The sequence below is a fragment of the Hermetia illucens genome, chromosome 3 (genome assembly GCF_905115235.1).
Source record: "Hermetia illucens chromosome 3, iHerIll2.2.curated.20191125, whole genome shotgun sequence".
Taxonomy (NCBI): Eukaryota; Metazoa; Arthropoda; class Insecta; order Diptera; family Stratiomyidae; genus Hermetia; species Hermetia illucens.
This window is the reverse complement of record NC_051851.1, coordinates 91,054,729-91,082,489: the sequence shown is the minus strand read 5'-3', so window position 1 is coordinate 91,082,489 and position 27,761 is coordinate 91,054,729. Positions and strand designations below refer to the sequence as shown.

At 41.7% G+C, this 27,761-nt stretch overlaps 1 protein-coding gene across 1 annotated transcript in view; it reads right to left on the bottom strand.

Annotated features, from left to right (window-relative positions):
* The window catches only part of LOC119652058 (dynein heavy chain 10, axonemal), a 300,796-nt gene extending 276,676 nt beyond the window's left edge, over positions 1-24,120 (bottom strand). The window contains 8 exon segments of the mRNA XM_038055995.1: positions 22,434-22,561; positions 22,658-22,769; positions 22,838-23,220; positions 23,286-23,380; positions 23,440-23,603; positions 23,668-23,771; positions 23,837-23,960; positions 24,028-24,120. Coding sequence (XP_037911923.1) covers positions 22,434-22,561; positions 22,658-22,769; positions 22,838-23,220; positions 23,286-23,380; positions 23,440-23,603; positions 23,668-23,771; positions 23,837-23,906 — 1,056 coding nt within the window. The 5' untranslated portion in view covers positions 23,907-23,960; positions 24,028-24,120.
* Positions 24,121-27,761: the final 3,641 nt, after the last annotated feature.

Genomic DNA, 27,761 nt, shown 5'->3' with positions numbered 1-27,761 from the left:
TCAACAGCAAGTAGTGTATATGGCGTGTTCCACGCAGAAGTGGCATTCTAGAGAAACTAATAACTATTATCAATGCCACATAGTACAAAATGTCAGTTGTTGCACCGAGGTATAATCGCCCGCCAAGGTTGCTTCCTTTCACCGATATTATTTCACCTTTTTATCGTTAACGTTCTTCATGCTGCTTTGCCCGGAACACATGGGGGATATCAATGGACGATGATATCTTTTCTCATGTAATTGTGAACCTTAGCTAAATGGCTCTGGATTCGGAAAGAGAGTCAAATGGAGTTGGACTAAAATAAACACCAACAAAAGCAAAGTTCTCTCTACCTGCATTAATGGGCCGAGCATCGGAGGTGTCGATTACTTTGTATATCTAGGAAACTTGGTTTCTGCCGACGGTGGCACCGAACTGGGTGTTGTCCGAAGCATTAACAGCACTAGATCCACCCTAAGGGCACTTGGTGCAAAACAGTAGAAAAGGAGTGCAGGCGTCTCGGGAAATCGAGCTTTTCAGGTAACTGCACACTTTCAAAAAGGGAGCGGTTATTACATTCTATGCAATGTAAACTTCTCCTGGCAACTTCGTGCCCAATTATGATGAATTTTGGGAAGTAATCATTTATTTCATCATTGGTTGTGCATAAGAGTTTAGTCTTTAATATCAGCAACAACGTCTTCCTACCTTTCTGCTCTCTATCCCATCTCCTTTAACAAATAGCCAAGTGAAGAAACCTCAGATATGGGTTGTTCCTCGGGAAAGCATTGATAAATTCTCTAGCTTCGTGCAAGCGTTTAATATCCGCCACGGAGATTTCGATCGGTATCATCCCGACCACTAGGCACCGCTGCTCCTATAAACACTTACAACTCTGAAAACCCCCCCATTACTACCAAACCTCTTCAGTCAGATGGCCTCTGTTCTATCTACTATCTCTTTTATCGACTTGACCACCTTAGACAGCAGGAACCTTTGGTATTTGCCCCTTCTTCACCACCAGGAGGCTACTTTTCTACCATTATTAACGTTTGCCTCTGTTTTGACCGATTCATTGGCTATCTTCTTTATATCCTTCATATATCCTTTCGAAATCACACTCGCCGCGCCATTTGCGAATCTCACAATGGTCGCCGTCTCGAGAATTCCCAGGCGCAGCACGCCATCATACACAATATTCCAAAATAATGCGTTAGCACTAACCCCGAAGGACTACGGGGGTTTCGTTGTCGCTTACAGTGTCCTTTTCTGCTTCGTAGTATTGTCGAATTGCCCGAAAAGTAATTTTCTTCGATTCTCTACAAACAGTATGTAGTGGTTTATCTATCGTCTTCCATACCAAGGCACTGCTATTCCCTCGCGGAAGATCCTCCTTCTTAGAATATAAACCAAAGTACTTACTGCTTTCTATTGGCCCTAAAGTTGGTAGAAGTGTGCGGGGCCACCATGCAATGGGGGACATCATGTAACGTGAATTATCAAAGGGCCCCATAAATGCAGCAATTCAAAAGCGGGGTGTAATCCTCATTGCTAATCGCGCTTTCGCAATGATTGATTAAAGCCAACTTTATCTCAATCTAACCGAACTTAACTCTTTTCGACTCCCTTGTTAGAAGCATCCTCAAATATTGCTCTACAATTTGGTCTACTCTGCAGGTGGTATGACTACCGCGCTCTTGAAGCTGTACAAGAAAATTTGCCGTACCCCTCCTTTTTAAAAAGCACTTTTCCCATGTGAACTATTATTCCCGACTTCGCACCCGGAATGTCTCTTTCCAGCAACAACGCAAAATCTTCCGTGATATCTGCACCTTTTGTAATTGCCTGTTGCACTACTCATTCTCATCGGATATTATATTACCCATTACTTCCAATATCACACACAGGGGATCTCGACAATTACTTTCACTTTCCCGTCCTGAGGCTATGCCGGTTCCACAATATCCTACAGCTTGGATTCATTGACTTTACCTCTTTCCTTAGTTTTAAGCTCCTCCTTCTCCGGACGACACGTAATTAGAAATTCACTTTACTGCATTTGTCGCAAACTCTCATTTCTTCTATCGTTCATAAATGAAATACATATATGTGGTTGCTGTTCACTCCTTGTGGAGTTTAGTAGAGAAATGCTCAGACTCCCCCTCTACTTCTGCGCCAAGTGTCCTTGGGCGATCCACTCGTCGGCGATCTTGGGAAAGTGGATTGCACTGCATAGTGTAGCCAATAATGAAATGAGACCTATCCACTTCCATTTCCGCCTTCCGATCACACTGTGTCCGAGGGTCAGAATTGTGCAGCGACCAAGTTCTTCATTTGTCCAGCGTACTTCGATGATAACAGGTATTCACGAAGGGTTGGAACCTTCGAGTGACAGTGGCACTTTCCATGTGCTGCTTCCATATAGCAACGCAGAAAGTACACCAGCACGGAACAGTCTCAACTTGATCTTGGTGTTGAAAAAACTACGATTCTAAATTTAAGACAAGGTAGCGAAAGGGAATCTAACGCTGTTACTGCACCGAGCAATATCCAGCTCGGTGCCACAGTCGGCAGAAACCATGCTTCCAAGATATACAAATTAATCGATGCTTTCGATTTACTGGCTTTTAATGCAGATGGGGAAAAGCGCGATGACCCATCAAACTGTTGGTGTTTATCATCAGTCCAACACTACCTGCCTCTCCTTCCAAATCCAGAGCCATTGACCTCCTCCATGTGTTCTGGGCAAAGCAGCATGGAGAATGTCACCAATAACAAAAACAAAAAGAAATAATATCGGTAATAGGATGCAGCCCCGGTGTGTTCCACTTTGAACCTCAAATTCCTCTGAGATTTTAGCTCGGTGCAGCATCCGACATTTTGCACATTTGTCGCTCTGATAATAGCTATTAATTTCTCCAAAATGTCGCTCCTGTGTAGAGTACGCCAAAAGCACTCACTGCCGTTGAAAGCTTTCAACAAATTGATGAATAGCAGTCGAAGCCAAGATCTAAACTCCGCGCACTGTTCTAAAATGATCCGCAGGGTTATCTTGAGCGGAAACCGGCCTGATCTCTATCGACCAAACGTTCAAGATGTTCTTTGTTGCGTTCCAGTATTACTTTAACTATTATCTTCGTGGTTTTGTGTGTTTCTTGTGTGAGTATATTTGAGTGTAGAACTATCCCATTTGTATGTAACCCGTTAAGAATATGCATTTAGCATATCAGATTTAGTACTTCGGGTTGTAAATTTACACGGTAAGGCAACTTTGAGCTACTGTAACTTTGTTACTAATAGTATGATTTTGATCAAACTTGGAGATAATATGTTTCATATTATATTTTATACTACTACCAACTTTTATAACTCTGACATAAACTTAAGGGGGGTTTTACTCAATTTTCCCAAAAATACGGTAATATACTATTATTAACTAAATTTGAACAAATATCGATATGTTGAGTATTTTGAGGCCTGGGTATCGTATAGAGGCAGCTTCATGATTTTTTTCAGATTTTTCGGTTTTGTAGTTTCTGAGAATGGCTCCGTTAAAGAAATCATCACTTTGCACCCCTCCCACTCCCCGCCTTTTTAACAAATCTCAAAACTAAGACCGACTTCGAAAAGTACTAATCGATACCTTTCATTTGATAACTATATTTGGTGAAAAAAAATTGTACACCCCCCTTTTACATAGATGGGGACCCCCCCCCCCCCCTAAATCTCAACGTAGGAGGATATTACTCACTGCATGTCTGGGGGTCCACAGTTCCCACCTTCTCACCAAATTTTGTGTCAATCGGTATAACCGTTTCTGAGAAAAGTGCTTGTGACAGACAGGCAGACAGACGGACAGACAGACAGATAGAGAGGCAATCAGTGCTATCAAATGCTGGTTAGAGAGCTCTGGTCTGACGCTTCCGGAGGAAAAAACAGAAGCAGTCCTCATCACTAAGCGCCGGAGGAGAAATTACGCCTGTGTAAAAATCGGAAATCATATCATCACTTCCAAGCCGACCATCAAATACTTGAGGGTGGTGATAGACAGGAAGCTCAGCTATAAGTAACACGTACAGTATGTTTGTGATAAATCATCCACTGCCAGTATGGCCCTGGCGAGGATGATGCCGAACGTGGGAGGGCCACGGCATACCTCTAGGTTGCTTATAGCCAGGGTGGTGACCTCAATCATGCTCCATGGGGCCCCAGTATGGAGCAAGGCGTTGCAGATGTCAGTTAATACTAGCAAACTGAGTGCAGTCTATAGGAGGACAGCCCTGAAGGAATGCTCTGCCTTCAGGACTGTCTCAGATTAACTATAATCTCACCCAGTTTCTCACGGGACATGGACGATATCTCCAATACCTTCACAGGTTTAAATTGGAAACCTCACCCGACTGTCCAAATTGTGATGGAGTCTCAGAGGACCCAGAGCATGTATTCTTCCACTGTCCGAGATTTGTGGAAGAAAGGAGGAATCTAGAGGAGACTCTAGGAGAGGTGCTGGTACCAGAAAATCTGATGCCGAAAATGCTAGCACATCAAGAGAATTGGGATGCGGTCAACTCCATGATCGCATCTATTCAAGATAAACTGCGAAAGGCAGAGGAAAGGAGAAAAGCGCGGTTACCTGCACCGCATATAGAAGAAATGGGAGTAAGCTAGAGTGAGCTGACAGACAGACGGACAGACAAGACAGACATTGAACCGATTTTAATAAGGTTTTGTTTCACAAACAAAAAAATCAGTATAAAAATCAATTAGTTATGAATGATAGAAATAACAGATAGTTTGGAAACAAGTCGGAATACGGGAAGCTGGATACTTCGAGTATAATGGTTTTGTGTTCATCTTATGTGAGAAATTTTTAGCTATATACGAATGGAAATCGTGCATAGAATTTCCATTCGTATATAGCTAAACATTCAAAATATTCGTTCATATACAGTATGGGGCAAAAGTGGTTCAAAAATTTGGAAAACAAACAAATAGTATTAAATTGGTAAATAGTGTATTTTTTCAACCAACAAAACCTAACATTACATGGGATAAAAAAAGAAGCAATATTTTCACTTCGGTCCTTCATAAAAGTTAATAAGTTTTATCAAGGGAAATTGGGGAAATTGGTTTGATTAGGAAATTTAGTACTTAGTGAAATACAACTTTGCTTTTTTCAAATGTTTTATTCTATTTGGCATAGAATCCTGGAGTTTGGCAACATCTGGTGATATTGATTGCCATGTATCCTGTATGCATTCCCACAGCTCATTACAGCTCCTTTGGTGATCATTTAGTTTTTGTTTCAAATATGTCCAAGGATTCTCTATGGATTTAAATTGGGGATATGGCCATGCTACGATGCGATCCATTCCTTTACAGTCAAGAAGCTGGAAGGGAGAAGTTGTCCCTTCAAAAGGTGATGGCTTCTTAAAATGTTGTTTTTAGATAATACTATAATTAATTTAGAGTTCTCAATCCAAACCCAGGGATTCCACCATATTACATTTTTCCGAAATTAAGGTACCGGCCCAATGGGTTATTCAAAATTCTTGGAAAATTCAGAAAATCCTTTGTCATAGATTCTAGAATACATACATATTATATGAAATACAATGGCACAATAAATATCACATGCACTCTTTGTGCATAAAAGACACATTTAATTTTTAATTTCAAGTACTTTTTTGGTTCGTGATATTCTTTAGTCCAGTTTTGCACCATGCTGTGTACATATTAGAGACAGATATTATGCACAATCCAAACAAACAAATGTTAATCATAGTGAAATTATGCGGTGTTTCCAACGATTAATTAATTGAAGTAATAAAAACTTGTTGTTTCTTTTTCGTTGGTGTGGGTATTTATTCTTGCAAATAACGATATTTCGGGAACCACTTCCCGAAATATCGTTTTTATTACTTCAATTAAACAAATGTTGCCTATTACCGAACACTGTACATATACATATACGTATATAAATTGATCATATCTATATGTCCAATTTACTTCGTGAATAAAAGCATACATATGTACAAATACAGCACGTATATTGAATACTACTGGTACTAACGTACAAATATATGATACTAGAACTGGATGTATTTTGAGACCTAGATTTCATAACTTTTGGGGCAAACTTTTAGAACCCTCACCCCCGTATCTTGCATCCAGTATTAAAAATAGGACCATTTTAGAAAAGTACTAATTAAGCCCTTACATTTGATATCCGACATGGCCATATTCTGTGAAAAAAGTACGCCCTTCTTTCGCATGTATGTATATGCTTGCTATTCTCTAGGGGGATTCACAGACTACACGTTCTCAACAAATTTCATAACAGTAGGTACAGTCATTTCGGGTACATCGGGTATGACAGACAGACAAACACACAGCCATTGAATCGATTTTAATAAGATTCTGTTTCGCACAAAGCCTTAAACAAGCCGGGAAACCGGAAGCGGAACACTTCAGCTATGAAAAGTTTTGTATATTTCTTATACTTATAAGAATAGTGAAGTGGGCAATTGGTGGACCTCGGCCCCAAACCGAGATGTCTGGAGTTCCTTATTAAGGCAGGCCTAGACCGGATACCGATTGTTGCGCCGTTGATGATGATGTACCTAGCTCTTAACGTTTATGCATTTAGTTTGTCAAACTATTCACTTTATTGTGGGACTGACCTTCAAAGTATTAGAAAGCTATGAATTTTTGACCTATTTTAACTTTATTAGCAACAGGGCGACTCCCACCAAGTATGTTTATAATAAATATGATAATATACTATTATTAACTGTATTTGAGCAGGTATCGGTATAGAGGGTAATTTGCGGCCTTGGCACGGTATAGAGGCAACTTCAACATTTTTTAGATTTTTGGGCTGAGAGTTTCTAAGAATAAGTCTGTGAAAGAAATGCTTACTTTCCAGCCTCTGAAAACCTTCGTTTTGCATTAAACTTCAGAACTGATGCTAGCTTTGGAAAGTACTAACCAAGGCCTTTCGTTTGATACCCCACAAACCTACATTTCCCCCTTTGGTATGTAGGGGAACCTCCTCACCTTAAAATCACCGTGGAACTATGTTTCTCTCTACTTGGGGGGATTCACAGTTCCCACCTTTGTACCAAACTTCGTTCTATCTATGGAAGTATTATACGGTAATTGTTTACAGTATTTGTAAGGGTAAAAAAATTATTCATGGACTCACTGTACTCATATTGAATATCACGTGAAAAGCTTCGATTAGTGGATTTCGAAGCAAATCTTAGCTTTCACATTGGTGGGTACTTAAATCAAATACCCATTCTTCGAAACTACGAACCCGAAAATTTTGTAAAAGTTCATGATGACGACAGTGCATAACATTTAGGCCTCAAAATACCCTCAATTCAAATATCCACTCAACTACAGTTCATTACTATATTTTGTTAATTTATTTGGAACACCTCCCCATTAATTCAGTCATTATTCTAAAAGGACATAATTTGTGCATAAATTCGCTACTTTTATAAACATATATCTATGTGTAATACAAAGGCGTTCAATATATACGAAATACACAAGACCTTTCACACCTGGAGCGTCGATTATCCGCAATTTCTGACTTGTATCTAGCTTACTGTTCTTTTTAGCCACCACCCAACCATTTATGCATTAAATATCAGAACTGAGGTTAGCTTTGAAAATAGCTAATCGAAATTTTTCATTTGATATCCCATGTCACTACAAGGGTGTCTTAAATATAAAAGGAAATGATTTTTTTTTAATTCCGAAAGGATCTTATGCCTTGAAAGGATTGATGTGCAGGTAGCCGGCACCTTGATTGAAAGGGGGGGGGGGGGAGCTGACCGCAATTGTCTCGAACCCCTTAGTATCGAAAGAAACCATTAGTAAGAAGAAGGTACCATGTCCGTCGAGCAAAAGATTATTATTAATTTTTTGCCCAGGGAGGAAGTAATTCCGAACAAAACTTAGGAGCGATTGCGCGCACAGTTCGGGATTGCGTGGCATAAAGGATTCTCTGGAAGGCGTACCTCAAAAAACATCGAGGCGGTCCTCAGGCTTATACACCAAAATCGATAAATATCCCTATTCGAAATCGATGACGAAATCAACATAAGCTATCGAAGTGTCCAAAAAATCATGACAGATGACAGAGCGGCGAGAGGGCGCCAGTGAAAATCAAGGCAAAATTGTGAGTCGGTAAGATAATGGCAAATGTTTTTTTTTTTCATTGGAAAGGTACTATTCATCTCGATTTTCTAAATAATCGACTGACTGATGGGAAATTGGCATCTCGGTGAGAAGGGAAGACAAAATCGGCCAAAAGCGCAAAAATGGGACCTCTTTGGCTCGGGAACCTTAGAAAATCCTTCATACAGTCCAGACTTGACTCCTGTTGTAATTTGTCACTAAAATAAGCGCTTGGAGGAAGCTGGCGGAACTAGATGCACTCCTGCGCCAATGGCTTCAAAAACGCCCAAAGAAATGTTATGATGACGGGATTCAAAAACTCCCAATTGGGTGAGAAATGCATTTCTTGTCAGGAGAGTATGTGGAAAAATAAATCACTTTTGAAAATGAAATATAATAAGCTGAATATTTTTCAAAAAGCCTTTTTGCATGTATGGAAATTGTATGTACAATTTCACCAAGGATGATGTAACTAACTGTATACGTGGGGGTTCACACCTTCCCACCAAATTTGGTGTCAATTGGCATAACCCTTTCTGAGAAAAAATCATGTGATCGATAGACAGACAGTAAAGAAATTTTGATAAAATTTTGTGCTACGTTAAAAGCTTTAAACCTTAAAAGTTGACCGCTCACTGTATTCAGGAGACATTTTGTTATATTATCGCCTCCGATCGCGCAGTATTTCTTGGTGTATTGCGTACCTCACTTGACTACATAATGACGTAAAAGATAACTGTGGAACTTCAAAATTGTATTTTCTTTGTTTTAGGTTCTGGCACTTGGCACTTCAGGTATAATAACAGCAACTCGTAGAACTCTTTACAACCGAATGCAAAAGCAAGGCTTATATCACCTTAACGAAAAACTCGAACTCGAAAAACTGCTGTCTTGTCATGGTGATGCTACAGAAAATTTAAGCAATATGAAGCAATGATTTGTTTATTTTAAAATGTCTTTCAAAGGAAAATTGTCCACAGCCCATAGAAAAAACACAGTAGTCCTTAAAACTAGTGCAAAACCTGTGTTTAGAGTATTTTAATAAAATTCCGGAGCGGAATTAAGCTTTCAATCACTCTTTCCCCCAGATTACGCTGATGAAGCGAATGTTATAATTTTTTCCACGAGTGCGCCTTCTGATGAATTTTAAGAACCATGAGAACCCTAATCCCTGTTCAGAAATTCGCCTTTCAGTGTTCTATCGGTTTCTAGACTTTCGACCACGTCTTATGCCTATTACCTGCTTATCAACCTTACATCCTCCCTGGTGCCCCTATTTAGGGCGATATTTAGGACGCTATGTTCCGCTACATTCGATCTGAAGACCGTCGCAACCTTTTTTCCGCCAACTACGCTTGCTTCAGATGCTTTCTAAAACGTTTTTCCACGTTCCTTTTGTTTTGTCTGATATATTGATGCATTTTCTGTATTATACCCAGGAAATTTCGTATATCCCGGACTTGGCTATTTGATCCTTGGTCGATTCTCCAAAGGTTTTGAGCTGGTTGTTCCTGCTGCTGAAACGAACGGCTAAAACATGTTCCCTCAGTTTCCTTTACAACGAAAGAGAAATTCCATTAAATTCTAAAGCTATTCTCTGTCTGGGCTATTAATCGGAAGTCAGCTTGTTGAGTGCTTGCCATTAAAGCTTCCTCGCTCATTTGCTGATCAAGCTACTGATGGTCTGGTCGATGTATACATATATGCTTCCTCTCTTTCATCACGCCCTCCGAGGCTGGTGGTGATTGAAAGAGACGACTTTGTGCTGATGAGCACGGTTCGGGGTACTGGGGATACCCGTTTGGGTATCTTCCTCCTCAACAACAAGTCAAGCAAGGTGACTGACCATAATTTTCCACCTTAAGGGTGGACTCGACACGGGGGTGCAGTCTATTGAGAAAGTCCACATTATGGTCTACAGACTTGAATTTGATTTTTTTTTTATTTTGTAGTTTTTGTTGACAATATTATGTTGTCTAAATGACAAAATGATCGAAAACTTAAACTCGTAACATTCCGCTGACCATCGTCACTTCATGAAATAGGTCAAAATCTCCATAAAATCGTAAGAACGAAGTAGCGGTTTCGGCGAATGCAGTCCACCAGACCATGAAAGGTATAAAATAACCTCATAAGTTTGAACTTAAAGTCGAGTCTCCCTCCCCCGTCCCCTACCGTAAGCTGGCAATTCAATAATAATGTTCAAAAGTACCACGACTTTGGAGAAGGATATCGCCGCGTTCACACTTAAGAGCAAAGTATCGTAGGTAGCGAAGTTTCAATGCCTGGGAATGGGGAAATGCCTTGAGAGACTGAATACACTCGGCTCGTCCAACAAAGTCTGGATACTCTGGGTTCCAAGCCATGTTGGGTTGGAAGGCAATGAGGCAGTGAACGAACTAGCCAAAAAGGTAGCAGGGGCGCCTCAACACGGGCCAGAACCCTTCTGTGGAATCATAAACCGTTTCACGGCTATGATATTAAAAAATGAAAAGGAACGGTTGAGGGAACTAGACTGGGCGAGCCTACCAGGAATGGAGCAATCCAGGGTGCTTATTGGGGGATACGAACCCATATGCGCAAAGGATTGCTTAAACCTCACCAAAGAGAACGACCGGATCATAGTGGAAATTCTCAATGATAACTGTCGATTAAACTACCACGTAGGGAAGCTAGGGATATCTAAGGACACTGCCTGCTGGTTCTGTGCGGATTGTGGTGAAACGTCTATACACGTTCTGGGACAGTGTCCGGCAATCGTGCAAAGTAGGTCGAGGTATTTGGGAGAATACTTAATACCAGATGCAAAGCTGAAAGATCTAGAAGTAGGGAACATACTAAAGTTCGTGACGGTTATAGGCCTGCTAGAGGTACTATGATCAATAGGTACACTATCACCAGTAAAAAGGGCACAATAGTTCTTTGGAGATGCAGTGCGACTTTCCTTTAACAGAACATAATAACAATAATATTAAATGATGAACCTGCCTCGCATCGGAGGTAGGGGACGAGGTTGACGTGGCGGCACAACATCATCGCCAAGTCGACTCACTGTGCGCTTATTTTTACAGCAAAAAGCAGGCGAGTCCGTTACATTCGGCTGTCTGTAAGGCAGACTGTGGGCTGACTCCACTTAACTTGAAGGATCGATCTTTCAATCCTCTGAGTGGGGTGAAGTCGGACCAAGAACGTTAAACACGTGAATTGTCTTTGGCAGCCATTTGTCGAACAGATGGCTATGTGCTGGGGAGCTCTTTGGTGAGACGGAGGGGTTGATGTGTGCCATTCAGGATGGCGTTATTGCCACCCGAGCTCATGAAAAGCTCATAATGAAAGAACGGGTGGAGAACGACCAGTGCAGAATGTGTAATTTGGTGTTAGAGACGTTGGACCATCTCACCAGGCATAATGCTGTATGTAAGGTGATTCATCAAACCTTGCAAACAAGCATGGACTGATCATGGGAGTATGTCCGGCTTACCGATATGACCGCAAGCAGTACTTGACAGTTCCGCTTACAGCATGTATTGGGACCGTCAAGTTCTAACTGATCGCCACATACCGCACAACAAGCCTGACTTGCTGTTAGTTGACAAGATGAGTCTCTCCTCGTATATAATTGATGTAGCTATCCCCCATAATAGGAACATCGAACAGAAATACGTGGATAAGAAAGTGAACTATGAGCCATTGATTCGAGAAATCAAAGAGATTTGCCGTTTCGAGCTGGTAGTTCCCATAATATTGTCACCTACAGGTATTCTACCTAAATCCCTCACGGCTTCCCTCTAGTTCAAACCGTGTAGTACACCATTCTGCATACGTGCTCGATGTTGCGGGGAGTTCTCGGAGGATTCTCCCATTAACTTACCACCGGCCACCACCCCCAGCGCCTGTTTGGATTTAAGTAGGTAGGATCGTCCGAGCCTAAATGCTTGGCAGTATTAGGTAAAACCCGGCATCTGCCGAGACTGTGATGACTCGGAAATAATAATAATTTCGTTCAAATACACCGCTTTGATTTTTTTCAGATTTTTGGGTTAGATAGTTTCTGAGAACGAGACCTGTTAACCTTTCCGGGGGTCATATTTTGAACCCTCACTCCCAATTTCGAAAAGTACTAATTGAGCCCTTTCATTTGATACCCCACACACATTCTGTGAAAAACCAATGCATTCACATGTATGGAATGCTGTATGTAAAGGGATCCACAGAGCACACGCTCTCACTAACGTTTCTGAGTAATTCGGATGTGAAAGACAGACATCGACTCTATTCTAATAAGGTTTTGTTTCACACAAAACCTTAAAAAGAATGTTAGCAAGCAGTCTACAAAGATTGACAGATAATAGCGTTAACCGCTTATCGATAGGACTAAAAAAATCGATTGTTCTCTAAAAGCTAAAGAAAGAAATTCTTTGAAAATTATTTGTAAATGGGATTTGAGCAGAGCCGAGAGCAAACCAGGTATACATAAACAAAAATTTGACGATGAGACTGCCTCGGATGCGCATATATTTCTGACGTTTTCTGTACCACTTAGAACACTTTGTGCAAACAAAATCCCATACCGCCATCACCTAGATATTGCACACCAATTGGATTTAGGTTAGCCCAAAAAACTACTAGCATAGCAAATGACGAAATTAGTTACGTTGAGGAGTCTGCCAAGGAATTAAGACGTACTGAAGTAGTTTCACATGGGGTTGAATTAACTTTTGAACCTGTTTTTAAGATGAAGATCATCAACAGCAAGGTGTGTAATGTTGCTGTAATGAAATCAACAAGTCCTGCCAAATATGCGAATCAAGATCTAAAGACTTTAACAATCTGACAAAAATGTTTAATATAAGTTCTATGGCTATTGAATTGAGACTATCTGTACTTCATGCCAGGATCCAGATTTTTGAAACCGTTTTGCAGCTGGCGTATAAGTTACCTGCAAGAAAATACAGAGAACCGACCAAGAACAAGTCGGGAAACCGGAAGCTGAGCGCTTCAGGTATGAAAGGTTTTGTTTGCTTCTTGTGTGAGTATATTTAAGTGTAGAACTATCCCATTTGTACGTAGCCCGTTATGTATATGCATTTAGCATGTCTGACTACCCACTTTAGGGTGATATTGATATTCAGTTGCAGGAAATTTACACGGTATGGTCAACTTTGAGCTGCTGTAACTTTGTTACTAATAGTATGATTTTGGAGATAACATGCTTGATATTATATTTTATACTACTACCAACTTTTATATCTCTAGGATAAACTTAAGGAGGGTTTTACTCAATTTCCCCAAAAATATAGTAATATACTATTATTAACTTAATTTAAACAGATATCGATATGGAGAGTATTTTGAGGCCTGGGCACCATATAGAGGCAGCTTCATGAATTTTTCAGATTTTTCGGTTGGGTAGTTTCTGAGAATGGATCCGTTAAAGTAATCATCACATTCTACCCCTCCCACTCCCGCCTTTCTAATAAATCTCAAAACTAAGACCGGCTTCGAAAAGTACTAGTCGAGACCCTTCATTTGATACCACATGACTATATTCGGTGCAAAAAATGTTTACACCCCCCTTTTACATGTATTTTATTGTTGAAACTACTCCAGAAAGTTGTGCAATCTCAGCTATACAGGCCTCAGCTATGAGGCCATGTATCGATCGCTTCACGCACGGTATGAAGCGGCATTTCTCGAACTGCAGGCACGATGCTGGCCTTCCAACTCTCCAAATCGGTGTAAGTTCGATCGCAGGTAGTCTCCTCTAACTTAGCCTAAGGCTGTACTCCAGAGGATTCAAATCTGGCCTGCCTGAGCCCATTCATCCACGGTTATGAAGTCAAAAACATGCAACGCTAACCACTGCTGAGTTATCTTGGCTTTGTGAGCGGTGGCCGAGTCCTGCTGGAAGCACCACGGCTTTCCAACGAATAGAGATTCACTCAATGGCTCGACTACATCCTCTAACATCTTTTCGTACATGCTCGCTTTGATTTTGACGTCGGCCTCGCAGAAATGTATTATATATCAGTTACTCCGTGATATGAGACGCCCACTTTAACACAAGTCGGATGGTGTCGGACGTTGGACTCGCGGAGCATTTTCTGGCTAACACACCGCACACATATGGCGGCCACACCGAGACCGAGATCTTCTCGTAAAACACGACTCGTACTTCGAGTTGAAACTTCCATTTACACCAACATTCGTTTCCGCTTGCGGAGAGGATTGCGAGGAACACGCTCGCGCACAGCATGCACGACATTCGAGCGAATTACGGAGCGCGGGCGACAAATCTTTCGTTTACCGGTAACTTTTTTAGCAAACTGTGAATCTTTTTCGGCGTATTCTCACATTGGTGCAACGCAATAATTGCGATTCTTTTTAAGGTTTCTTTGTTTACACAAAACCTAGGACACTGGAAGAAAACGCGCGCTGGGTCCTCTGGGACCCCGCAGTTTGGACAATTAGGCGAGGTGTCCAATTGAAACCTGTACAGGTATTGACGGTATCCTCCATGGCCGGTGAGAAACTGGGTGAGATTATAATTGATCTCCCCATGCTTTCTCTCCAGCCACTCCCCGATGGAAGGGATCAACCTGTAAGTCCAACCACCCTTTTCTGACTGCTCCCATCCCTGCTGCCAGCTGCTTATGGATCACTCCCTTTCGACTTTTTTCACCTGAGATAAGGGAGAGATGGGCCTAGTGTTATAAATGTTCATCATTTCGGTTGCCAGGATGTCAATCGGCATCATTCCCGAGATGACGAACGCTACATCGTCCGAGACGGTCCTGAGGGCAGAACACACCCTTAGGGATGTTCTTCTGTAAACCGTACTCAGTTTATGTGTATTGCCTAAGACCTGCAGTGAGTTAAATGCATCTCTCACATCCAGGGTCACCACCATTCATTATTTGCTGGTACAACCCCTGCCGTGAATTGCATTTTCGGCCAAGTCAGCAACCATTTTGATGGCATCAATGGCTGATCTGGTTTTACGGAACCCATACTGCCTATCTAAAAGGTCCCCTTGGCTCTCGACGACTGGAAGTAATCTATTATAAATGACCCGCTCCAACATTTTCCCCATAGTGTTTAGAAGACATATGGGTCTATAGGAGGACGGTTCCCCTGGCGGTTTGCGAGCCTTAGGCAACAGCACCATCACAGCACGGATTTATGTCCGTTTCCGAACAGAGCTCCTTAAAACATTTCAACATTAACTTACTCCGCAGGATGGCGAGCTTGAGGTTCTTGCGAGCTTCCCTATAGGCATGCTCCTTTTGCCCCTGATCGATCCTATCTATTGCCCTCTGAGCCGTTTGTCTGGCTCTGTGGCAAATCGATCGAAAGCTGGCAAGTTCACTATAATAATAATAATAATCGTTGGCGCAACAATCCATGTTGGATCAGGGCCTTGAAGTGTGTTAGAGCACTTCATTCAAGACCGTAACGGTACACTAGGAGGCAATGTGGTCAGCATTGCGCTCGACTGAGATTATTACCCTGATTTGACTCAGGTACTCATTCACAGCTGAGTCGACTGGTATCCGACGTCAAATCAGGATACAAATCTCACTGCCACCAGCAAGATTTGAACCGCGACCTTCCGTACGACAGCCTTGCGCTGTAACCACTCAGCTATCCGGACAACTTCACTATTCCACCAATAATTGGGTCTTCTAGTGGGGAATGAGCATCTCCTAGGCATCGACGCGTCAGATGCCTTAGAGATGCTCTGTGTGACATAGAGAGCTCTATCGGTTGAGGTGCCTGCTTTGCTAGGCAAGTCTAGCCACACCTCCATGAATGTCTGCTCATCCATGGCTTTGCCAGACCATCCTGGTGTTCTTCTGGATTTCGGCTTCCGAGGTGCGGGTCTCCTGCCTTGTAGCTCCGTCCTTAGTTCAAAGGTGATTGCCTGGTGGTCGCTGTAAGTGAAGTCCTCGCTAACTTGCCAGGACATGTCACGTACTAACGTAGGGTTGATAAAAGTCAGATCTACAATTGAACCAGTTCCCCCTTTCCGATAAGTATTTATATCGCCTTCGTTGGCCAGAACCACATCGAACTGGGCGAATGCTTCTTTCTAATAAGCGCCGCCCCTTGCGTTAGTCTCTTTGCTGCCCCACTCGATAGCCCACGCATTAAAGTCACCGGCTATCACCTTTGGACCTCGTCCCCTTGCGTCGTGAGCAGGATCGTCTAACAGGTCTTCAAACTCAGCCAGTGTGAGGCTCGGTGGGGCGTAACAGCTATATATGAATATACCGCTTATTTTTGCCCACACAAAGCCTCTAGCCGCCTGACCCATGCTATATTGTATGACTTAATGACCGCACGCCCATATCGCCGCTCCACCAGTCGAATCTGCAACCCAAACACCACCGTACAGATTTCTGTACGGTTCACTAATGATAGCAACCTCCATCGCGGATTCGTAAGTGGTCGCTGTAAGCGCAAGCAAATCTTGTGCGACCCTGCAATGATTAAGGTTTATTTGTATTAACCTCATTTTTTCACTGCAGTTAACGCCTTCCTAAATTCAGGGCATTTACTACTTCCGGCAATATACTGGTTATCCTTTCCCTCCTTTTCTTCGCACAAAAAGCATTTGGAGTCTCTATTGCACTCCTTGGCAATATGTCCTTTTTCCCTACATCTTCGATATCGATCCTTGCACTGTATATAGACCTCATGTTTTTGGGAGCGAACCGCGACATTCTCCGCAAGTGAGTTTATAACTTGGTTATGAAAGTCGTCGCTTTTTCCCACGCTAGATTTTCTCTGCCCAAACATGAGATCCCCCTTCTGGGTCCTCCGGATTTTGCTGACACTTCCGCCTAGGTCTTTTAGGTCGGGGTCAGATTTCACCTTCTTCAGTATCCCCGCATATGACAGATGGCCTCTGCTGGAGATTACAATTGCCTCCGGGCGAATTCGCACCTTTGGTTTCTTATTTCTTTTTTTATTCACGGCCTTAGTACATCGTTCTTACTTTCTTTCAGTTTCGATTCGCTAGCCGACTTTTCTACTTTTGGTACTTTTGGCCCTTCTGAACTTTTAGTTCCGTTTGTTGGACTGGTCAAGACCCCTTTTTTCTTTTTGGGGCCTGTTGATTCCCCAAAGCTTCCCCCTCCTTGTCTCGCACTCTTTTATTTAAGCGAAGGTCGATGACTTTGTGCTTGGATGTTACTTAGGTCGCCTGTGACACTGTTGAGGCTATAGAGAAATATCTCTTCATACAATGACTCTCTAATTTCATAATCGGATGTTATTTTGCCATACCAAAAACCATAACATTTTTGAGCAAAATTTTAAATTTTTTTAAACATCGCCATTTGGTTAATTGTTGTTACCATTGTGGGTGGTCATTGTGTAGCCAATACCTTCTAGTTCAACAAACTTTAGTTTTTTCATTTCACGGACTGTGAAAGTCACAATCACTGTAGCAGCGAGGCAACTTTTTTTGGAGGCTTCGAGTGCTGGATGTGGAATATTTTCTTTCCAAAATTCCACCATGAACACATTGTTTATACCCCCAATATTTCATGACATTCAATTCATTAGTTCACAAAAAAAAAACTACAAAAACTACCGTTTTTTAGGCAAACACAATAGTTGAAACCCTTAATTGACCTCTAGCTCACCGCCGTCTACCCCTCGCCAACCCGTGCCCTACTTTACAGCTGAGTCAAAACTAAAATCTGCTTCGAAAAGTACTTATGCAAAACCTTTCATTTAACACCCCAAAATTTAAAAGAAAAGCATTACTCCCACCTTCTGTTTCGATAGGGACCTCCCCTTAAACTCAATGTAAAATGATGACGTTCACAAAGTGTGTGTGTCAACTTTCTCACAAAATCTCATGTCAATTGATATCACCGCTACTGAGAAAAGTGCGAATGGCAGATGGACAGATATAACATTATCCGGGACGACACCAACAGCGGACCGCCCTTTTAGTCAGAGAAGACTATGCATTTGAGAAAGTCTCCATCAAAAACCTGCAGACATGTTCCACGCCAGCGGCCTTAGTTAAAACTGACGACAATAGACGCATCTTAATAGCTGCAGTCTACATAAAATGTAACTCTTCCTCTGAACAACTGAGCCGAAACTTACAAATCTTGAGCGATATCCAGTCAAAATCTAAATACCCAATTTTTGGTGGGGAGTTTAACTCACGGCACACTTCATGGGGCGATTTGGCAAAAAACCGAAATGGGGTTGCCCTGGAAAAATGGATCCATAATCAAAGTCCATTAAACCAGCTTGAGATGATCTTGCCAGACACACCCACAAGGCCCGCAAATCAATCAATACTTGACCATTTTCTAATACCCGCAGACACCACTCTCACACTGCAGGTGTTAACGTGCAAAACTTTACCAGGGATGTCCGATCACTTCGGAGTTGAACTTATACTTTTAAAAACTCTCAACTGCAAAAGCAAGTACCCAGCACAATAAGATCATTCGCCCATACTAACTAGAATAAATTCAGGGCAGAATTAGCACCACAGCTAAACCTGAAAAAAATCACTGTCTCGCAAAACCTAACGGACAAAGAAATCGATGAGGCCATCATCTTGGCTACTGATGCCATCAACTCTGCTACACGCAGAAACACAAAGCTCCTCAAAATCGATGAGATTCAGTTCAATAACTGCCGCACGAGATAATGAAACACTTGAAAGTCAGGCAAATCTGGCGCAGAAATCTCAAGCGAAACTTCCACAAAAATGGCAACAGAACTAACTCGGAATATAAAGTGCTAATTTCTCGGATTAACTGCCTTAGTACATTAATCCGTGAAATGGTGGAACAATTCCGTAGCAAGGAACTCACCCGCAAGCTAACAGATGTGAAACCCGGATCTAATATGTTTGAACACATAAATAGGCTGACAGGCCGCAACAGATCCAAAAACTTCGTTCTTACCAAGAACAATGAAAACATCGGCAGTGACGCTAGGAAAGCTTAAATACTAGCGGAGTTTTTCCTAAATCAACTAAACTCTCCTTCACCTAGCAACAACCACTTTCTTCATGAGCATTCACTTAAACTAACTACCTTCTCCACCTTTAACCCATCCTGCAAACCAAATGACCCAAAAACCTTTTTGAGCTTATCAAAGCTCCCAGCCATCACTAAAATAATAATAATAATCGTTGGCACAACAATCCATATTGGATCAGGGCCTTCAAGTGTGTTAGAGCACTTCATTCAAGACCGTAACGGTACACTACAGTAGACTGTAGGAGACAATGTGGTAAGCATTGCGCTCGCCCGCGATTATTACCCTGATTTGACTCAGGTACTCATTCACAGCTGAGTCGACTGGTATCCGACGTCAAATCACGATACAAATCCCTCTGCCACCAGCGAGATTTGAACTGCGACCTTCCGTACGACAGCCTTGTGCTCTAACCACTCAGCTATCCGGACACTAAAAGCCTTGACAAAAAATCAACCGGACCAGATGACATAGCAAATATTGTCATCAAAAGCCTCCCTAGGGCATCAATGAAGTTCCTTCTTGCAGTCTTCAACAACTGCATCAACAATGGTTACTTTCCCACTACTTGGAAAGTAGCAAAGATAATCGCCATTAAAAAAAGGCGGCTCCCACGAACCACAAAACTTCAGGCCCGTCTCTCTCCTCTCCAACTTGGGCAAGCTCTTCGAAGAAGCATGGACAGTGGGATTAGTCCAACATTGCGATCGGAAAAACATTATTCCGAACCATCAATTCGGGTTCCGGACAAAGCACGGGACCCGACACGCACTATGCTACCTTCACGATTCAGTGAGTAGCAGACTTAACGGCAATAACAAGCACACAGTAGTGCAGGGATCCATTTCAGGACCTACACTCTACAACATTTTCACGGCCGCCGCTTCAATCCCAGAGAGCGGCACAGAACTATTACAGTTCGCTGACGACACGCTTATCTTCTTATCGAGCCTCCGACCCGGTAAGGCAGCTAATGCTATAGAGAAATACTTAACAGATCTCTGCAAGTACTACCAGTCCTGGGGGATAAAAATCAACAAGGCCAAAACACAGGTTATTACTCTTCGGAGAAAATCCAGATACTTGGGATTTAGATCTATCCACAGAAAAGCTAAACGCTTAAAGCTACGCATCGGGAATACCGTAGTAAACAGTTCACAACAAATGAAATACTTGGGAATGCTATTTCATGAACACCTACGATTCGACCCCACCCTTAATCTTGCTCTCAGCAGAGCACACGGTGCACTAAGTAAAATCTACTCTATTCTACGTAAAAGAGTAGGACTTTGCACTAAATCTAAACTGACCCTATAGGAAGTCCTCATAAGACCGATTCTTTGCTACGGAGCACCAACATGGATCTCTTGCTCAACCAAAGCTATGAAGAAGTGCGAGTCCTTCGAGCGCAGAATTTTGAGACACTGCATCGGCTTGTCGTACAATTGGAAAATCAAGAAGTGCGGCCGCAACACCGAAGTGTACAGGCGAGCAATAGTTAAACTCTTCGAGAGTTCGCTCCCAACCTGTTAGAAAGATTCTTCGAAAGAACAGAGAATTACCCCAATCCACTCATGAGGCAACTTTTTCTGGAGGGTGACTCCACCCCATTGGCCACATTCTTAAATTCTTGTCAAATTGTGAGCTCTGCATCAAAACTCGGCATTGTCTCTCTCTTCGACACTCCTTGCTTGGTAGGGGTGCACAGAGGTTAAGTGCGAAATTGTCAAATTAGTTATAAGAATTAGATTTAAGTATTATTTATTAGATTAGATTAAGTTAGAGTAAGTAAGTAAGTAAGCTTTCTCGCGCTCTAGGTGCAGGCGCAGTTTTTTTTCAATATATGTCCATTTTTAAGGTTTTGTGTAAACATAAAACCTTATTAAAATCGGTTTACTGTCTATCTGTCTGTTTGTCTGTCTGTCACACGCATTTTTCTCGGAGACGGTTATAGCGATTGGCACCAAATTTGGTAGAAAGGTGGGAGCTATGAACGCTCACGCATATAGTGAGTTACATCCTTTTACGTTGAATTTAAGGGGGGGGTCCCCATAGATGCAAAAGGGGGGTGTACATTTTTTTTTCATCAAATGTAGTCATGTGGGGTATCAAATGAAAGGTCTCGATTAGTACTTTTCGAAGTCGGTCTTAGTTTTCACATTTGTTGAAAAGATGGGGAGTGCGGGGGTTGAAAGTGATCATTTTTTCAAAGAACCCATTCTCAGAAACTACCCAACCGGAAAATCTGAAAAAAATCAGGGAGCTGCCACTGTATGATGCCTAGGCTCCGAAATACCCTTCATAGCGATACCTGTTCAAATAAAGTTAATAATAGTACATTACAATAATTTTTAGTAATTGGCAGGAAAACCCCCTTAAGTTCACCCTAGAATCACAAAATTTTGCAGCAATGTAGGCTACAGCATAGAGCATGATTCTGCCAAATTTGGTGAAAATCGCACTATTACTAACAAAGTTATACTAGGTCAAAACTGTCGCTCCTCTGCAAATTCAAGACTATGAATGTCAATATCACTTAACAGTGGCTATTTTCTTGTAATATATGCATATTTTACGTGCTACATGCTAATGGGACAAATGCACACTCAAATCTCTTTCTAAAAGAAATACACAAAACCTTTCATACCTGAAGGGTCTAGCTTCCGGTTTCCCGACTTGTTAAATATTTAATTATGATATTTAGGCTAGAAATAAGAAACAAACGCTATGTATTCAAGGTAAGTCACTGGTTTTTGAATAAATGATTTTCAAATGAAAAAATAACGTATCAACTCGAGATCGCCTTCCTGATGATGATCACGGAATATTCCATAGCATAAACTAGTTTCCGCCATATTCCTTATAGATTACCAAATTAATTTCTACAATATTCCCTAACCGAGAACCCAAACTCCCTGTAAAAGTAGCATGGTAGGGTGATTCTGCAGGCTCAGTTAGATTCATTTGGTCTACATAAATAATATGATGCAATTTGCGGTTAGATAGTTCCTAATTGCTGCACATGTCGCCTTATGCGACTTGCAAAGAGATACATAATCAAAAACAGCAATTGGACAGATAAAATAATCGAATAATATGAAAACTTTAGTAGAAACAAATATAGCAAATTCGTGTGGATTTACGGGAAATATGCTCGGCGTGAGTCTTGGGGGAAATACTGAGAAACAGGCTTATCATTAAGCATGGATGTGTTCCTACCAAAAAAACTAAAACTTGCCTCTAAATATTCTGTTATCGTTGACAGAAAGTCCGAGTTTTCCTTTGCTCGCAAGTGATATTCTTCAATTTCAGTGACGAAGTCTTCCCACCCGCTCAAAGCCTGTGAATTCACACTTCGCAATCTTTCTATAAATCAAAGAGAAGGAAAGAAGGAAATATTAACGCTGCTAGGATCTTACCTCGCATTCAGCCCAAGGCATTTACATTCCACAATCTACCTACCTAAAACAAGTGTTACAAAGGATGTTTTCAGTTGTTCAAGAATACTGTACATTTCGAGCTCTTGATCTCGCCAAAGCTTGAATTCGGCCATCGGCGTAAATTCTTCAGGTTGCTGGAACACAAACAGCAGAATCTCCGCGTCACATTTTTGAAATTGGAAGGATTGAATTCAAAACTCACTTTATCTTTGAAATCCTTTAGAATTCGTCTTATATGCGTTCGCCAACCATTGGCCACATCTTCAAGTTGCTGATTGGAAAATTCCTCTAACTTAGCTTTCTTCGGATCAATAGCTATTCGAATCTTGGCGTCTTCGAATTGGATGTCCTCTTGCCCCGGAGCAAAGTATGCGGTGGGAAGGTTGAAAGCCCAAACGATATGGCTCATTGTCCAGTCAATTCCTTCAATAAATTTTTCCATATTTTTATGTAGTTGGGCTTGCATTGGAGGCTTTTCCAGTTCCACTGTTTCTAATCTTTTATAATACTCCTCAGCTTGTTTTGTCGTCTCTTTAAGTAATTTATCCCAACGCTCCGATATCGTTAATTTCACTGATAACGTAGCTATAATGGAGAAAAATAAACAATCACAAGAAGATTAAGAACGGCAACCATCATTTCTAATTTACCCTCTGATTCGGATGGTTCCTCTGTAACACCGCTTTTGGCAGCTATGCTTTCAGCATATTCCGACTTGGCGGATACATCATCCTGCTCCATTTTCCTGCAAAAACAAAGTGTGTTGTAGAAAACATAGCTCCATTGGAATGAGAATTTCAATACTTTTTAGCCTTCACTGCTTTCAGTCTGAACTGAGAAGGTTTCGCAAAGTCAACTAATCCTGGCTGCTCTGTCTCCGCAATTTTTTCCACAATGGTAAAGTCGAGCTTCTGTGCCTCTGTTATTGTTGGTTCCCGGAATTGAAATTCGATCGCTTGCTTGTAAGCCTGCAGGCAATGTATGAATATTATTCTAAAAATTGTGATTGTTCCCGAATAGCTGAGGAGATACCTGCACTACTGATTTCATGGTCATAATTAAATTGCCCTTCATTGACCCAACTATGAAAAACTGCGGCAATTCAGCAAAACACTCGTTGATATTACTGAACAGGGCTAGAGAAGAAAATAAGTTTAATGATCTAAGTATGTATATTCCCTATTACATGGAGAATACATACGAATATCGTTTGGGTTCTTGCGGACAATGTAGATGTACTTTATTTTCGGATCTATATCTGCAGATTCCATTGGCCCAAAATGGCAATGAAGTATTGGCGTTTTCACATAAGATTGTACAATTTTCTAGAATAGTAATCTACGTTAATATATTTTCATAAATTGGCAAAGTAAATAATGTCGGCTTTAGTACCTTAACTTCGACATACACTGGCTCCGCTTCCGCAGGAGGCTCTACAAGCACAGTTTTACCTTTCCCTTTCTTCCCCTTTTTTCCTTTCCCCTTTTTCTCTGTGGCATTTAGAAAAAAAATAAAGTCATATTTTGCACTCACATCACTCAATAGAACAAACAAATAGAAACGCTTCCATTATGTGAGAAATGAGCAGTTCTGCCTCGTGTTTACCTAGTTGACCGACTTCATTACCAGTTACTCGCTTCGTAGGGGGAGGAGCGACTTAGCGACACCTGCCTAGCGACACAAAATTCACTTATTTCAGCAGGTTTACCAGAATACAAAAGTAGTGTGCCAGACCAGGCATTCCCAGGCTCTATGCATCTCCAGCAACTCCGAGAATTCTATCTCGAACCAATGATGAGACTGCAACTCGACTGTGTGCTGATATGTCGCTACTGTAACTACAATCACTTGTGTGTTGCAGTGCAGTTGCGGCTGTCAGATTGCACAGTCAGAAGATTCGCTTTCGCGTTATTGGTTTGAGCGACCGAAGAAATCCACCATGGAATATTCGTCTGGGACGCCGGCGGGACTCGACCCGCCAGGACATTGCTAAACTGATTCAAATCAGCACTAGCAATGCCAGCAAACGGTTGAAGTACAAAGTGCAGAGGGTTTTCCGGAATTACGTAATCCTGAGAAAGACACCCGTAGTTGAAATCCCGGATACACTGAAAGAGAATCTTTCTGTCGTATGCAATCGGTTTCGACGGTATGGCGACAGTCACTCCGGACGTGTCCAGAATGCAACGTACGCGAGGAACCAGCTTTTTCAGATCTCTCAACGAATCCAAACGGAGCGTCCAGACAGTTCAGTCTTCGGTAAAGGAAGTGAAAAAATATTGGGGTGGACTTAGAGAGTTTACCCACCTAGAATGCTGAGCATGCTAAGTGGGTTATCGTCGAAGGCACCTGCCATGCGACTTTGCCCGACATGAATTTTGCGTACATTACTGAAGAGGAGATTCGCAAAGCCATAAACAACTCGAAAAACTGGGGCTCCTGGTCTGGATCGCATGCAGTATTTCTGGTATAAAAAATTTACCAATATGCACAGCCGGTTGGCACACTGCGGGAATTAGCTATCTTAACCCTTAAACGGTGCAGGATCCCGTGAACACAAAACCGATTACTTGCTTATTAACCCTCTACTATGCGCACCTCGAGACTAACAACATTCTTTTTCTAAATGCTAATTTCGCGGCGTTTATAGCAATTAAATTATTTGAAACAATTAGAATTTGCTTTTTTCTATCCGCTAGTTGTATTTATTATGGTTTAAAATACCGATATCAAAGGAACCACACGAAAACAAGTCCTTTCAGCATTGATGAAAGGAACAAGTAGTTCCCGAAATATTGGTATTTGCAACCATAATAAATATCACTGGCGAATAGAAAAAAGTATGTCTTAATTATTTCCAACAACATTCTGTCCATGGAGCAAAAGGCTTGCCGAGTCGGATCAAGGGGTTACAGAGCAACTTATTATCGACTCGGTAATTGTAGGACAAGCGCCTAGAGGCCGAAGAAACCTCTTTAGTTGCTATATTGACTATGTTAAATCTTTCGATAGTGTCCCGGAAGTCTGGCTAATCGGTGTTCAGGACGTCTCTCGAGCTTAAAAATAGCTCATAATGAAAGAGCGGCGGGAAATCGACCATTGCACCATTGTGAATGTCAGCGCTAGAGGCGTTGGACCATCTTATTTCTGGCTACACTGTAATCACACCAGTTCAATACACGAACAGGCGCAACAAGGGCGGGCTGATCACGAGAGATGTTGCTACCCCCCCCATAATAGCAACATTGAACGGAAATACATGGAGAAGGAGGTTATCTATGGGCCACTAGCTCGGGAAATCAAAGAAATGTGGCATTTTGAGAAAGTATAATATTGTCAGCTTCCCTTGATGTCCTGGGACTTTCATACGGTCTGGTTAAAATCGTGCAGAAATAGACCATTTTGTATACGTGCTCGATGTTACGGGAAATTTTCGACAGATAATCCCATTAAGCTACAACTGGCCACAACCATCAGAGCCCCTTTATTTTTACAATAGGTAGGATCATCCCAGCCTAAATGGTTACCACTTTGTGCTAGTACTGGGTAAAATCCAGTATCTGCCGAGATTGTAACAACTCGGAAATAATCGTTGGCGCAACAATCCAATTGGATCAGACCCTTGAATTCATTCAAAACCGTAGCTGAGTCGACTGGTATCCGACCGTCAAGCCACGATGAAAATCGCACTGCCACTAGTGAGGTTTAAAACAGACAATAACCCAATTTTAATAAAGTTTTGCCCGCAATGGAGCCCTCACCACGATAGAATCTACTATCCGATAGTGGCCGATTGGTAAGTCGCCCTAGAGAAGAAGAAGAAATAATTATGACCCCATCACTTCGAAACAGATTTTTAAGTACTCAGGGATGATGGTTGACACGAACTTCAACTTCACGGCGCGATTGGATTATGCCTGACATAAGTATCTGAAAACAGTCGGACGAGGGTTAACGAGATGAGCCTTTAGTGCTACTAAAGTTGTGTTCTGCCTTCAACAACTTCTAGTGAGGCAGCGTCTATTTTTGCAAGAATGTTTCCTTTTTGGTGGATTGTTTGTGATATATAATATCGGAGAGTTGTAACCCAACTTGTAAGGAAGACGCTAGATACAAAAAATCTGATTCCCGGTATTGCGGACTGAATGTAGCAGCAAGACGATGAAATGAACTAACAATTGGCTGCAGCTGTACAAATTCAGGTCATATGTTTTTACGTTTCGTTTGGAAATCCCAAAGACGTTCGGAACATCAGTTTAACCCCGCGAACGGGACAACCCCTAAAGAGAAAAAAGAAACGTGGAGAAAGTCGAAAAGAATAAGGATGGTTTCAAGTCGTGTAAGCCCCAGGCAATGCTAGAAACTAGTGCAACAGGTTTTTCAATATTTATAAACAACGAACGGAACTTTAAGGGCGTCGGAAAGACACATGTAATAAATTCGCAATTATTAAACACTCTTCACACCAGTCCACAAATAAAGCTGGGAAAAGACAGACGTTCACCAGAGCAGCACTTCACTCATGTTCTACAATTCCGCTCCCATGGATTAAAACAGGTTCCAGATTATTAAACCAGCCAAATAAAAACCCTTTCTACACTTTTTAGACCCTAGTTACCTTTTTAAGGGTCTAACACTGGTCTGGAATAAAAGAATATCGAGACCACTGACAATACGTTTAACGCTGATTTTCCGTAAGTAGATCCCAACGTCTAACAGCATCCTGTATTGTAAGGAAATAAAGGAATTCATAATCTGTTTAAATTGAGGATCCTGGGCATTTATCTTGAGTACCTCCCCTTTGGGCGTAGGTTGATTTATATTTTATAGTGCATTGAAAAATCTGCTGATCGTTTTTCTGAAAGGTTACAACCCGCTCCTAAAACAACGATACTTCTTTATATTGAATATAGGCTTCACATTCATATCAGTGGGTTCAAGGCGTATCTAACACCTCTAACGCAATTAAGGGTTACAACCACCGAATCGTAAAATGCAACTCTACACATTAAGCCTACAAGAAACTTTGCGCCCCATATGGGCGTAAACATAACCATAAACTTCCGCATGGGGTCAGCCGCCAATAACTCAACTAAGAGCATTTCCTCTAGGAATTCACTTGAAAC